The sequence below is a fragment of the Macrobrachium nipponense genome, chromosome 6, assembly GCF_015104395.2.
Source record: "Macrobrachium nipponense isolate FS-2020 chromosome 6, ASM1510439v2, whole genome shotgun sequence".
Lineage (NCBI taxonomy): Eukaryota > Metazoa > Arthropoda > Malacostraca > Decapoda > Palaemonidae > Macrobrachium > Macrobrachium nipponense.
Window position 1 is genome coordinate 61472468 of NC_061108.1, and position 16388 is coordinate 61488855.

Genomic DNA, 16388 nt, shown 5'->3' on the forward strand with positions numbered 1-16388 from the left:
AAAAAAAAAAAAAAAAAAAGAAAAAAAAAAAAAAAAAAAAAAAAAAAGAAGGATTTCTCAACAATCATTTTCTCTCCTTTCGGCCGCAGACGATCTTATATTGCAGAGACCAATACCCTTTGATCTTTGCAATTAACTTTGGCCGCAAAAGCTCATTAGTTTTCTAATCAGGTGCAGAGGCGAAAGAAGGACCATTTTCCTCCCGATTCAGGTCTTTGCCTTCTTTTATCTTATGTTAGCTTTTAACTAATTAGTAGTGTCATTTCTCGATACAGTTATTTTCGCACAGATTCTCTATAGCGATTTTTTTACACCGCAATCATAACTGATTTACCATTTTTATTCTTCGTATCCTTTATCAGCATTTGCTTAATTTTTCTTCTTATTATGATCACTAATATCCTCATCATCTTTACAGTATTTATCATTATAGAAATGAAAATATATGATTCTTTGGAAGAATGTTAATAGTTTTTAATTGCAAAAATATCACGTTGTATAGACACACGCATGTATATATATATATATATATATATATATATATATATATATATATATATATATATATGTATATATATATATGTATATGTATATATATATAGTATATATATATATATATATATATATATATATATATATATATATATGTATTATATTCAATATACCACGAAAGTCCATGTACTTGAAAATATAAAATCCACGTAAGAGGGCTAGTGAAAAACGGGAACAACTACTTCCTAGTATATTCTACATTTTCAAGTGTGAACTTGAAAATGTAGACTATACTAAGAAAGTGCTTGTTCTAAATCTGGTTTTTTACTCGCTTCTTACGTGGACCTTATGATACACACACACACACACACACACACATATATATATATATATATATATATATATATATATATATATATATACTATATATATATATATATATATATATATATATATATATATATATATATATATATATATGATGTTTTAATATTTATAGATATAGTCAATCAGTATAGTTTTCTTTCTGTATCACTTTATATTTTGTATAATTCTATTGATAAGTGACCCTAACGATTGGGAAAAGTCATGTATTTCCGAAAACTCTGTTTTACTCTAAAGAAAAAATAATAATGCACTAAAAACCACGTCTTCTGGCTATCCTGTTCCTCCTTATATATATATATATATATATATATATATATATATATATATATATATATATATATATATATATATATATATATAAGGAGGAACAGGATAGCCAGAAGACGTGGTTTTAGTGCATTATTATTTTTTCTTTAGAGTAAAACAGAGTTTTCGGAAATACATGACTTTTCCCATCGTTAGGGTCACTTATCAATAGAATTATACAAAATATAAAGTGATACAGAAAGAAAACTATACTGATTGACTATATCTATAAATATTAAAACATCTATAATTGACAACACTTTATAATACATATTGTAGAATATAAAAAAAGAAACAGAAAACCCTAAGTTAAATGAAAATTAAAACTGAAAATAGAGCAACGACTAAGTTATAATCTCCATTTTCATTTTGAATATGCACGTTTTTTTCCCCTCCCCTAAGTATCTATCTGCTCAACGATTTTATTTGTCGGTGTCTGCTATTTATGTAATCACTTATTACTTAGTCACTGCTCTTTTGTCACTTTTGATTTGTAGTTAAATTAGGTTTTTATATTCCTTTTTTTTATTTTACATTATGTAATTTAAATTGCTGTCAGTTAAAGCTGTTTAATATATTTAGATATAGTCAATCAGTATAGCGTTCATTCTGTAGATAAATGACCCTGATGAAGGGAAAAGTTATGTATTCCCGAAAAATGGGCTGTGCCTCTGTTTTACTCTAAAGAAAAAATAATAATGTTTGCATTATTATATATTATATATATATATATATATATATATATATATATATATATATATATATATATAAATGGTTTTTGCGTGCAAAGACCTTTATTTATACATAGCCTCACGTTTTATATACTTCGTGATAAAGTTATTCATATATATATATATATATATATATATATATATATATATATATATATATATATATATAATATATATGTGTGTGTGTGTGTAAGTATATTATTTTAAAAAGTCCGCTGATCAGGAAAACTGAGAATTCCTATCACGCTCTTCTCTGTTAGACTGTATTTATAACAGAACATTTTTTCCCCTCTAGATCTCCTTTAGAACGCCAAATGTCTTTGTATTCAGACAACAGACTGTCGAGAACAGACACTCGCACCGAAGCAACGATCATCAACGGATCGGCCAGGTCTTCCCTCAGGTAATTTGGCCCAAATATGAGTCAGCTTGACAGTAGATCAGCGGTGCAATCAAGTGACTTCCCAGATATGATTACATCTACTCTTAAATTGGGTCTCTCCTTGAGTGAATGACCTCAAATAAGATTTCATTTCAATGCTAATCTTTTCTCAGGTAAGTTACTCTAGATATTATCAAACTTCAATCAGATGGTATCTAGAAGAGCATATCCAAAAGAGGATTTGATCTTATCAAGATTGTTAAATACTTTCTCAAGTGAGTACCAACCACGCATGAGTTACCTTACAGCAAAGTCTATATAAAATCAAATCTTACCAAAGAAGAATTTCCTGTGAAAATATTTAATACAAAATGACATATTCTCTTGGTTGAATCATCTGATAATTGAAAAAAAAATCTGTAATGGATAAGCTACCTGAAAGAAAATTTAATTCCGGAACAGATATCGTCGGTGATAATTTACATCAGGGCAGTCCTGCTCTGTAGTGGAGAAAGTTATAACCAATTAATTTATCTTTTGATTAGCTTTTCTTTCAGGTAATTTGTCCCATATAAATTTTCATTTCATATCACGTCACAGGCAATTTAATTAAGAGAATATCTTCTCAGAAATTTAACCTGTCAAGACTTTGTTGTATAAAAGTCTTAATCAAGTTATACATTCCCATGATAGTTTTATCCTAAATCAAATACTCTTTCGATTAACGTCATCACATAAGGATTCATTCCTATATCATATCTCAAATCCGGTAAGCTCATACCATTGGTCATTTGGTCATCATTCACTTGCACATTTCCATTTGGTTTTCATTGCCGGGTTAGACTCCCAGTGAGTTCTGTATTTCATGTTAAAACAGGTCTGAATGATTCATTATCATCCTCCGAATATCTATCAGTAAAAAATCGGTCACAATTTTGATCTGTTGGTGACTAGGGCTATAGTATTTTAAATCTTGTTCGCTTATTTTCTAAGTGAATTAACCTCTCCCCTTCCATCACGTGCACAAATCTACTGTCTTTGAAAGCTCAATGTATGCGCTAGACATAGTACAATCGCTCTTTTACCTCAGCATTTGTAAAATGGTCTTTTCAGAGGACTTCAGGCATGAATCTTGGCATTCCGCTGTCTCACAATGTCAGGATCTTAGCCCATTTTTCAGTAAGCAGCCATGTCCCTTATACGTATTGAAGATAATGTCCTAATAAAACGTCATATATCTGCTCCCTTTTCAACGCTCTTATATTGTTAAAAAGGGATAAAACAAATGCTTTTCATTTCATCTAGGTTGCTGTTACTCTGGGGCGGCCATTTACCTCTTCGATATGAGTTCGTCTTGTACATAGAATCCTGAGCGTCTCCAGCGACACATTCTGTGATAATCCATAAATAATGTTACAGTTGCCCCTTCACCACAACCAGAGGTCACTCATGGTTACTTTCCAGAAATCATGATACTGGTTTTACTTACATAGATTTTCAGTCGTTCCTGCTCTTTCCCACTCTTCGTCCTATAAACATTTTTCAGATAATATTAAAAATAAGTTATGTGACATATGACATAATGTGAAATCAGATCTTTTCTCAGGTAGGCTATCACAGACAATGTGCTTTATAGGAAAATAAATCTTTCATATAAGTTACATCAAACAAGATTTAATTTTGAATCATATTTATCTCAGGTAAGTTGTCTATAATGGCATTTAATTTTAGATTAAGTCTCCTCTCAAGTAACTTAGTCCTGATAAGAGTTTCTTTAGATCAGGCTAATTCCAGCTTCCAGGAAAGTTGCCCTACGTAAGACAATTTTCAAACGAATTCGTCAGGTAAGTTACTTTTATAATATTCATCTTAAACTAGAATATTTTCTCAAACAATTTACCATAGATAGCAATTAACTCTAGGTCTGATCTTTCGCGTATATTGCATCTCAGAAGATTTCTTACAACCGATACAGCAGATAAGATTTAACTTTAAATTAAATTATTTCTCAGGAAAATTGTCAAACCAGTCTTATTTGAGTTATCCTATCTCAGTTATGTCCTGATGAATAATCCCCACAAGCGTGTTATATGAAAAAGTGAATATTCCCAAGAATTAGCTTGCAAATAATCACTCTTGAAAATAATCCTTTTTGATACATGGCCAGCTCTTGTACGACAAACCTCTGTGGTTTGGTTTGTCACGCCAAGGAGGTGAACTAAGCATATATATTGCAGAACCTTCGACGTTTTGTACGATTATGCATTTTGATACCAATTCATCTGAACTGAATGGTTTTATCTCGCCTGACAGATCAACCCACAGTGCAATGGATAGAACTAGTTCGACCAGGGGCAGACCGAGTTTGAACGGAAGCGGAGCGGCCTCGGCTGGAGAATCTGGAAATGATCACCAAGCGGTTCATGTGTGTGTTCCACTGCTATCTCACTCACGGCTGCATCCGCAGATGTGCCAGCAAAGAGCAGATACAAAAATGTAGAAACAAACTCATGAACTGAATAATATTTCGCCCAGAAAATACACAAAAATGTAGAATTTCGATTGGGTTATAAATTGCCCAGAATACAGAACAATGTTGCGTTCTGTATCGTTCAGTAACTTCCTGTGCTTCATGGCTGACAAGAATCATCTTTTTGTAGTGTTTCCAGTGCTATGTGGAGTGAAAATAGATAGATTGTGGATCGGCTTTGCCTATAACGTGAATGTAAAGGTTTTTTCAAACAAAATCAACCTGAAAGAATTATGCATAAGCGGAATGCGTCCCTGAAAGTTAAAGTGCTTCCAAGGAAGTATTGTTCATTGAGGAAATAATTGACTCATTAACCCAGGAAGATCAGTGTTCTAGACTTTACCTCAATTCTTTCCGAGAAATAATCATCCGAGTTTCGGTCTTCTCCTACTATATTGCAGGGTTCTCTCTAGGTGCTAATGCTTCCAATCCATATACTTGTGAAAAATCTTATAAAACTTCATATTATTTTAGGTCGAAGTACTTGTATATATTTTTCTACCACTTTCGGCGATTCATGAATGACATCATTAAAATCAGTTTCATTACCTTAACAGGTAAAGGGGGAATGTAAACACTTAAATAGACTTAAACAGACAATAATAATTTATACTCTGCTTTCTTATTTACAACTAGCACACGACTGCTCAAGGATGGCAAGAAACACCAAATATTTATTAACCATATTAAGAGATTCATATTTGAACAAGAGGACATATTTTCTCAGAATCCAAAATGAAAAAATTGGTATTACCAAGAACATAGGAATGGCAACACTGCCAATCAAGGACGAGTGTGTGTTGAATCTCAGATTAGCGCAAGCAAAGTCTACAAGATGTGGTCATCTAGAAAGCTTTAAAAAAAATACCTGTGACTTGCGTGTTTGCTACTTTCTAATAAAAGGACGCATCAGTGAAAGAATGAATTTAACATAAGAGCGAAAAGTGAATAGCTCACTGGTGTTGTGTCGCAGGCACGAGTGTACTACGTGGACTAAGCTGCCTGTGTTCAAGATATACATAGCTTCAAGTTGTCATCTCTGACAATGACAGATTTTATAGAGCAGAGAAATGACTGTACAAGAACAAAGAAAAATTACCTGTGGTGATACGCTTATCATATGCCTGTTGCAAGGAATGTAGTTCGTGTTGATGTATTGATTTAGTCCTTTTAATCTTTTCCGTATTTTCATTAATCAGACGAGAACATTTTGTATTAATAAACTTTCTACTCATTTGATCCTGAGCGCTGTAACACCTGTCCTTCTCGGGTGTGCATGATTCATATGGTATTTCTCCTTATGAGAAATGTCGATATCAGTATTTTTTTTGGATATATACAATAAAATAATCATTGTTTACCATTTTCATCTGCATATGCATATATATATATATATATATATATATATATATATATATATATATATATATATTAGGGCTTGTGCCTTGTATGATAAGGCGCGCCCTATGAGGTAATGTTAGACTGACGATAATCTTACGCTAAGTCGGTTGGTATTGCACTTCCATCTTCAATGGAGTGTCTTGGGGTTTGTAGATCACTTACGAAGTCGGATTATCTTCTTGTTATGACGATGATGTGTTAAACTCATGGTGAGGAGGTTCTTGTAGAAAACACGAAGTATAAAAATGTATATATTCTTCTGAAGTTTTACATGGTGAAGATCAGGTATGATTGTACAAGTCTTCTAATGAAGATAGCTTGATCGCTTCTGCCAATGATGATGGCTAATCCTATTCCTCTACATGATAAAGCTTAGGTAAAGAGGTACAGGTCTTCTAATGACGATAGCTAACTCTGTTCTGCTCGTCTACCATCTCTGTTACAAGTTATGAAGGAACAGACAGTAGTTCGAACATATGAACATACATACAAATGACATAGTTTCATACGAACACACAATCAAAATGAGACACGCTACAGATCACGTAGGCCGTTTGAATTATAGGTCGGGGTAGTTGTCTCAAGCAGGGAGCTTGGACTGTTTCAAAACAAATGAATGACCACAGATGACGGCATGTTATCTTAGCCTACATACTTATTGTATACGTCATCTTTAGCGTCTCTAGTCTGATCACATTCCTGCAAGCAATCTTTTATATATATGGACTAACATTCCATATTTTTATTATGTAAACACTTACATATATATATACGCATATATATATACATATATATATATATATATATATATATATATATATATATATATATATATATGTATATATATATACATATATATATATATATACATATATATATATATATATATATATATATATATATATATATATATATATATATATATATATGCGTGCGTGTGTGTGTGTGTGTATTTGAGCGTATATGTATGCCGGTATAGTGAATGTATCCTTATGAGAGCTATATTTTATGAGCAGTATTTGAAACAGGATTTAAAAACAGATTCGGTGAAAAGAATAACCATACTCTCTCTCTCTCTCTCTCTCTCTCTCTCTCTCTCTCTCTCGTCTCTCTCTCTCTCTTTCGGAGGAGATACTTATCTCTTAAGGGGGAGAATGGAAAAAAGATCTCGTCCTGAAAAGATCGAACAAAAGTCTTTGTTGAAAAATGTCGCCTCTTTTCTTTTCTATTTCACGTAAAAGGTACGCTTGCAGAGATGAATATATTTCTATAAGAATTTCCTTACAGTTTTTAACGAAACTTATTTATAAATGCTTCACACATACACACACACAATATATACATATATATATATTATATAATATATATATATATATATATATACATATATGTATAAGTGTGCTTAATTATGTATAATCATTGTGTTATGACGCACGCACAAACACACACACACACACACATACATATATATATATATATATATATATATATATATATATATATATATATATATATATATATATATATTAAGATAAGTGTTTAATAAGTGATACTTTACAGACTCTAAAGTGTTTTAATTGATTGACAGATTGAACTGATGTTGTCTGGCGATACAAAAACCACTGTCATTGTCGCCTTACATTTCACCGATGAGTAAGAAGAATGTAGCGATAAAAAAGAAGTGAGAAAAGTATGTCTATAATATACCCAAGTACATATAAGGCACAAAAATTGAAAATTTTAATCATATTTTTTAAACAGCAAAATTCATAATATAAGTACGGTGTGGAATCTAGAAACGATTTGGCAAACGAACAAACATTCAAGGCAGAGAGAATTCAGTTCATCACTAACCTCAGAAACGAGACGATTTTCATTTTTCTTCTCAGTAGGAAGGAAGTGAGGCGACATTTGAGTGAAATCCAGTTTTCAATAACAAACAAGTAAAAAATGCGCCGAAGTGTCATCGGCACAATCAAGATCTCTGTACAGAGTATAATCAAGGCCGCCGAAAATAGATCTATATTTCGGTGGTTTCGGTATAATGCTGTATGAACCGCGGCCCATGAAACTTTAATCACGTCTCGGTGGTGGTCTGTCCTATATCATTGCCAGACGCGCGATCATGACTTATCGTCAATTGACTATACTATACAGCCGGTCAATTTGCAGCCGTCTAGCCTTACCTGTCTTTAAGATCCGATGGCGGACAGAAAAAGTACGGAGAGAAGAGTGCGGACTGACAGACAAAGCCACCGCAATGTAATGAACACACATTTTTGCAGAACGCGATGAAATCAGTGAAACCAACGAACTGATGAAAGGAACGAACCACTGGAGGATCTTCCTTCCTCAGAGAGCTGGTGAAGAATGAAAGGATCAATGAAAGTGTTCTTTCACGATTGTGAACAAAACTTGATATGCCTAAGAAAAAACTACTTGTAAGCCAATGGAATATACAATGTCTTATACTATGGGGTGTTTCTAGTATTTTATTTTAAATCAAGTTTTCTTGCACATAATTTTACTAATTTTCTACTCACTTCAAAACGTCTGAGCTTATTTTAAATTGGTTTTTATCTATATTTGTATATCTAGTTCTATATGATATATATATATATATATATATATATAGAAAGATGGACAGATAGATAGATAGATAGATAGATAGATAGATAGATAGATAGATAGATAGATATGAAGGTGTTTGTGTCTTAATGTATGATGGTGTTATGTGTGCATGTATTTAAGCAACATGTGTTCTTATAAGTACTTGAGTGTTTCATGTCAACTAACATTATTTCTTACCACCAAAATGAAGCTGTACAATTATTATGGCATTCAGCAACTGAGATGTAGGAACTTTGGTTGGCACAATGGTAAAATATATTTATGAATGACGATGCTTGCTTTTCTTACCCTTTGTACAAAGAATAGTAAAGTAGATGATGCCAGAAATGTCCAGGTCAAGTTTTGCCACTTGGCACTCAACGACCTCTGCAACCCTAATTGTTGCAACGCTTCCAATGCCAAGACAGCCCACCAGTCACACCATCCGCAAAGAGGAAGATCCTCTACTGCTAAGTGGCCAAGTTCATCTGCCAAAAATAAAAAGATGAGTGAATATTCTATGATTGAAGAAGCTGTTTTTTCCAGCAATAAGGGAAAATTAACAGAAATATTGAGAGAATTTATTTATCTTTCACTTTTTCTTTAATGAAAAAAGAATTTGTAGTAATTAACCTGAATCTTTGAAATGCCCTAAGCAAGGTTTACCAGAGTTCGGCTAGAGGTTCTTGGTAAACTGAAGGTCCATTTTATCTTTGTGAAGTTGAGGGGAGGGAACGAACATAATAGTCGCGGTTTTATTAGATTCCAAATTTCCCTGATCTACAAGAAGTTTGGGTTCAGTTCAGAATTACTCACAGTAAATGGTGCTGGGTTTGTTGTGCATTACCTCTCCATAAGTTAATGAATTCAACATAAAACCAGAAAAAGAAGAATTCTCCTTGTGATGACATTGCTTTTAAAGGATTTTGAATAAGCAATATAATTTTATCCCATAGCTACGGATAAAGGCCTGTTCATCTAGAATGACTACTAGAGATATGACCTCTGGTCGTATCCCAACGAGCTCTACAGCCAATACTGACTCATGCCCCCACAATAAAATTTTGTCGATACAACCAGCAGTGACCTACATTGGCAATTACAACTTTAAAATAGCAAACATGTACCAGGATCCAGTATTTGTTAAATGGCAAATACTATGGGAAATTTATAACTCAAAATGTTTTTCTTTTAAATAAAGCAATTATAAGCACAGTCTCCCTCATTTTCAATTAGTTTGAATGTCTAACTTCTCATTAGAACAAATATTTTTGGAATAACTACTTTCTTATTACAAGTCATTTATTTGGCAGAATTGTGTCGAATGAAGGCAAATTAGAAAGAAGAAAGAAATGCCTTCCAGCTATTGTCAAAAATAACATTGGAAGATTAGGGGAAATGGGATGAGACAATGAATAAATTTATATATACCGATTTACTATGCAATATGAACAAGCTTCGATTTCATGAAAGTGAGTGGGATAATATATCTTTTTTTCACCTTTGTAGGAAAACATAATTTCTCTTAAAAAACTTTTTCAAACAAGCTTCAATACAAAATTTGAGGCAATGAAATCGTTACAAAGTTTCGAAAAGCGGCATGATTTGCAGGATTAGTTTTAATTCTATGTAGATGAAAAATTTAAGTGATTAATATGTCAAGTATATATTGTACAATCAAGTTCAAAGTCAGTCGACACTCTCTGGTCATCATTTAAACGGTACATAGATGGCGTTAGTCGCGTCATCATCAGTGAACTTATGGTGGCTGTTCTTTGCTCTTCCCAGTTGAAATGGGTAGAGTATAAAGAGGAGGAGGAGCCTCGTTTAACATACGATAATTATGATATTTTGTCCTCTTGTGTATGACATATGCAATAATAATCATTCCACACATTTCTAGTGCTTGGATAGATTCACAGAGTTGATATTCTATACAGTAGATAGATTACATATATAATACTAACATAATGAAACGCTAATTTGAGATTAGGTAAAACAAGTGAAATGCAGATTTTCATGCTGCATGTTAAATTCGACATCGTCTACCGTGCATTTCAGGGCCGTGTCTAATTGGTTTTCGTCGATAAAATCTCTCCAAAGCATCGGATATGGACCGTATTTTGGAAATAACTATTTAAAGCCATGGCCTAATTGGCAAAAATATGCACTGATGTCTAATGTTATTAATTAAGGCACTTATCGGAGTAAATCACAGACATTTCAAGGGAAACTCAAGTAAATTTAGTAAGATGAAGAACTGGCCTAGGAAAGTTAGCTCTGGTAATTTTGCTATGTTTGAGAAGCTTTGTGAAGTGGCTGAAGGAAGAGAAGAAGAACCAGAATCTTGCCTCCAAAATTAAATAATCAGTCACCTTCATAATTTGTGCCAAGAATTTTCCAGGTACTTTCCTGATCTTGAAGAAATAGATCTGCCCTTTGTGAGAAACCCTTTTAATGCAGAACCAGATATTATTCCTGAGTCTGACCAAGATAAATTTCTAGAAATGAAATTTGATTCAAGAATCAAGGATTTTTTTAAAAGAACATTCTATACAGGAATTCTGGTCACAAGCAAGTGTATCATATCCTAGAGTTGGGAAGATTGGTCTAAAAGCCTTCTACCTTTTGCTTCTACTTACCTGTGTGAATCCGGGTTTTTTGCCTTATTACAAATAAAAACAAAAACAAGAGATCGCTTGAAGGTAGAGCATGATATGAGATGTGCATTATCTACAATTGTCCCACAGATTGATAAACTTATAGTTAAAAAGCAAGCACAACCATCACAATAGCTACCAAATCTATGCAATATTTTGTATGCCAACAATAAAATACTATTATTTTTATTTCTATAATTGTTGTACAAGTGTAAATTTAGTTTTTATTACAATACAAATAGACACGTTTTATTTACTATAAAAGGCTATGGGATGGAATTTCCCATCAAACTTTCGCATAAGGCAAGCATCTATACCCTCCTGGCTGGCATCGGTCACTAATGTGAAAGATTTGCTAAAATCTGGAAACTTCAAAACAGGGGGATTCATTAATGCATCCTTAAGCTTTTGAAAACTCTCCGACTGGGGTTCCTTCCATTGAAATTGAACGTCTTCCCTGCAATACATCAGTTAGGGAGCTGCTATATTAGAGAACCCTTTCACAAACCTCCTGAAGAAACCCGCGATACCCAGGAATGATTTAATCTCTTTGATCTCGGGGTGCGAAAATTCGCTATTACTTTGACTTTATCGTCATTTACTCTAACCCCTTCCTTAGATATGACATGGCCTATATATGTGATTTACTTTTTCAAGAATGAACACTTGGCTAGCTCAATTTTCAATCCCACTAATCTAAGCCTCCTAAGTACTTCTGTAAGCACATCCAGGTGTTGCACGATCGTGTCTGTTGTGACCAATATATCATCCATTTACACAAAAACAATTTTACCAAATAACCCGTGCAAAACTGTATTTACCAACCTGGTAAAAGTCATCGGACTGCCCGATAAACCCAACGGCACTGAAAAAGCAGTATATTCCTTACTACTTTCACTGAGAGGGCCTGCAAAAAACCCTACGCCAAATCAATTGAGCTATAAATATTATGTCACCCAATTTCATCAAAAAGATCTGGTGTGCATGCAACTGGATAGCGGTCAGGGATTGACTTTTCATTTAAACGTCTAAAATCGACGTATACACGGACAAAACCGTCCTTCTTAGGCACCTCTAACAAGGGAAAGTTGTAAGGAGACACACTAGGTCTAATGATTCCTTCTTCCTCCCATCTATTGACCTCTTTCTCTACCTGTTCTCTGATTTTGAAAGGTATGCAGTATGCAGGAATATAAATAGGTTTTGTGCCACTCTCCAAATTTACCTTATGCCAAGAGCTCGCTTATCGCTTCAACATGTTCATTATAATCTGCATTAGCTAAATGTTCTCTGAATATTCGTTTCCTTCATTGCATTTCTGCTTCTGAAAACTCAGGTTTCCCCTCTGCGATAGCTACTGAACCACTATCACAACTCCAATCTTGGAGATCCAATATATATGTATTCCTTTGGTATTTCCCAACTGTATCAATACAGTTTAGTAATTCTAACCATATATTCCCATTCTTGGATACACTGTTCCCCGATACCGTGCTAATAACCCCTCTAAACTTCTCACTATTTATTAATACCACACACATCCGTAGGTTTTCTCACTTCCTTCAATTTGACTTTTACCATAGTCTTTGAACCAGGCATCAACACAATATCCTCCGATAAAACACCTTTATATTTGTGGTTAGTACCTCCCCTTTCCACCATCGCCATAAACATTAACACCCTTTGCTCATTACATACACCCCCATTGTTAGTATCAGAAATAACATCAATATTAGTATCAATATCACCACCCATAATATCATCACCAAAATTGTTACCGCCGTGAACTCCAATAGAATCCCCGCAACCATTTCCCATATCACCAGTGTGGGTTTTAATATTACCACTCCCCATGACCCAAGTATCATCACCATTAGCATCACCAAACATATCCCCTTTTTCAATAATCTCCATATCCTCAGTTCTAATCACGTCCTCATATGGAAGAAAAACAGCAGGTATTCCGACTGTTATCCCATTAACACCCACATGGATCAAAATCGTGTGTCTCCTACATGCAGGATGACCCAGCAAAAGTCTGTTGCCCAACATAATCCCTTTCATTACCAAAAATGGTTCTGTTAGTACTCTGTCACCGAGAGTAAACTGTATTTGAACACAACCCAGGGTATTTAATCTATGGGCTTGCACATCACACATCGTCTCCATTGAGGGTTTCAAAGGGTAATGGGAGAACATGGATTGATACAAATTATGATCCATCAAGTTCACGCTGGGGCCAGTATCTATAAATACTGGGATATCAACGTCCTCCACTGTTGCGTAAACTATAGGGCTGGGCTCTGGGGCGTCCCCCACGAGACCACAATGGAACGTACTAATCACCTGTACCCTTTTTGTTGATCGGCTTCCCAAAAATTTCACCGATCCCTTTGCCCTCTGGAATGACCTGCCTGGGAAGTCCTCACATTATAACTTCCAGAGCTTTGAGGTGTAGGCCTCGCATCTTTCCGTATCTGAGATGGACAAGATTACCAATAGTGATCCGCACTCTTACACATTCCACAATATTTAGCTCTACACATTTTCTTTGGGTGCCCTGGTTTATTACAATTGAAACAGCACACCTACTGTTGCCTTTGATCGATCGATCTTTTGTTATATTCAACTTTTGCACACAAACCGGGAAAAGAAAATTCTGTGTCTCTTTGCACCCTATTCCTTGGGCCTATCCTATTAAAAAATGTACTATCTACAGTGGGACATTTAGACATATGTTTATCAATTTGGGCATAAAGTAATTCTTCGTCTGAAGTAGGTTCAATCTTTTCAACAAAACTATCCATTATTGCATCCGGTACATCGTGCAAGAGCATCGAAAAATGGATCAGTTTATGTAAATTGTCATGTGAGACACTGCCTCTTGTAATCCATTTAGATGTTTTCTATTTCCCTACCCATTCTGCCGCTGAGTCAAAAAGTTTTGAACTATGTTCTACGAGGCTATTTGTGCCCTTCCGTATCTTATGTAGACCCCTGAGGTCGCTCACCATATCCCCGTGTTCCTTTGAGCCATAAGCTGCTTTTAAAAATGCTTGCAGATCAGTCCAGGTACATTTTGCAAATTGGAAACTTCTGCAACGATGAGAGAGGTCACCTTATTGAAATCTAACAAAGATTCCACCTCTCTAAACGCCTCTACATCATTCGTTATGTTTTTTGCGTTTAAATAAACGGGCTCACACACTCGCTAACGTTCGTGACGTGATGAACCATAGCTGCAGCACCCTTTGCATCAGTCATTTTCCTCTCTTAACGGAAGCTTTTGTGTTTTATGAGATTTCCCGACCTCAATAACATTGATGTATTTATATACACATAAAACCCAATCCAGAAAAATTAATGCAAACTTCCCCCAATAAAAATCAAAAAAAACAAAAAAAAAAAAATTCACCACTCCCAGTAAATCATCTCACAACCAGCTGTTCGCAGGAGAAGGTCACACGAAAATAACCTCTTTCCCCCCCCCCCCCCCCCCCCCCCACCCCCCCCCCCCCCCCCCCCCCCCCCCAAAAAAAAGGGACAGGGAGGAGATAAAAAAAAGAAAAGCGCTTCGCTCAGCGAACCAGCCCACTCTCTCACACTTCCAAGCGCTTAGCAACGAATCTCTCTCTTCCTCACACTCACTCAGACTCTCGCTTCTTTCTCTCTCCAAGGCGTAACTCACAGTAACCAAAAAACCTCGCTCATGTTATTACAAAATCTCTCCAATGTCTATCGAATCTCGAGAGACATCGAAATAAAAATACACTTTGAGCAAATTCATCACCAATAAAAAGAGAACAACAACAAAGGGGAAAAAAAAGAAACAAACATTAAAATTACACTCACATCTCCACATGACTGGAACCCAAACTTGCACACGCATCGCACATATGCGTAACCTATTCACCACACCCACTAAACACTTTAATATGTCAAAAATTGAACTTTTTCCTCATAACTTCAGAACACTAGTTTTCACGAATCCTTAACCGGCTAAACTATCTGAGGTGCGGAGAGAGAGAGCCACTGCCTCAACACGAAACTCTTGAATCAGCAACGAAAAACCCCAAGTTGCCTGTGACATAATTATAACCCCTTTTCCTACCAAAAAATATATGTCTAACTAGCCACCAGTCTCTTCGGGGGCGTGGGTTCGAATCCCACCACAGTCATTTAAATCTCGTAACCACCCCCCCCCCCCCCACCAGCCCCATCAAAACTACACAAGTAGCAACTCTTACCTGTCAGTAGCGCCCGGCCTCTCTCTGCGAACATTGTCAAACTAGGCTAATGAGTTCACATAGATACAAAAATATGCTACTTATTTCCCAAACCAGATGAACATAAAATGGAACAAAGTGATTAATAAGTCATATTTAAAAAACTAAGTCTGACCCACAAAGAACTGTAAATTATCACTCCACTCTCCTGAATTAGATCTAAGTAATCACCCCAAAATCTCAAATTGTCAGCTACTACATTTCGAAAGTCAAACTTAGAGAATCCCGTTTCTCGAATAATGACGTGGGACCCATCTTTTTTGATGGGGTCTGTACCAGTGCCTGATCTCCTCTGAACCGTCTTCCTCCTTATCTCAAAGGAATGTGTGCTTTCTATTAAGTGTCTCGAGTGGATGTATACATCCGCCACACCCTAAGATCCCCATGGCAACTATTTGAACAGCCATCGGCCCCCCACGACACTCATCAAATTCCTTCGTTTCTAAGAAGGCTATCTCTAGGTGCTCTCTGTCTCCAAGCCAAAAAAGCTGATACCACATAATTCACTAACACAGTTAATTTCTTCTTTTAAAAAAATATATATATATATATATTATATAATATATATATATATAATATATATATATATATATATATGTGTGT

The 16388-nt window shown here is 34.9% G+C and overlaps 1 protein-coding gene and 1 long non-coding RNA gene across 2 annotated transcripts in view; one reads left to right on the forward strand and one right to left on the reverse strand.

Moving 5' to 3' along the window:
• The window catches only part of LOC135216127 (tachykinin-like peptides receptor 99D), a 56209-nt gene extending 50018 nt beyond the window's left edge, over nt 1–6191 (forward strand). Inside the window, exons 7-8 of the mRNA XM_064251191.1 lie at nt 2212–2319; nt 4612–6191. Coding sequence (XP_064107261.1) covers nt 2212–2319; nt 4612–4798 — 295 coding nt within the window. The 3' untranslated portion in view covers nt 4799–6191. The remainder of the gene's footprint in view (nt 1–2211; nt 2320–4611) is intronic.
• Nucleotides 1–16388, reverse strand: part of LOC135216075 (uncharacterized) — a 200872-nt gene that overhangs the window by 56787 nt on the left and 127697 nt on the right. The gene's annotated exons all lie outside the window — the stretch shown is intronic.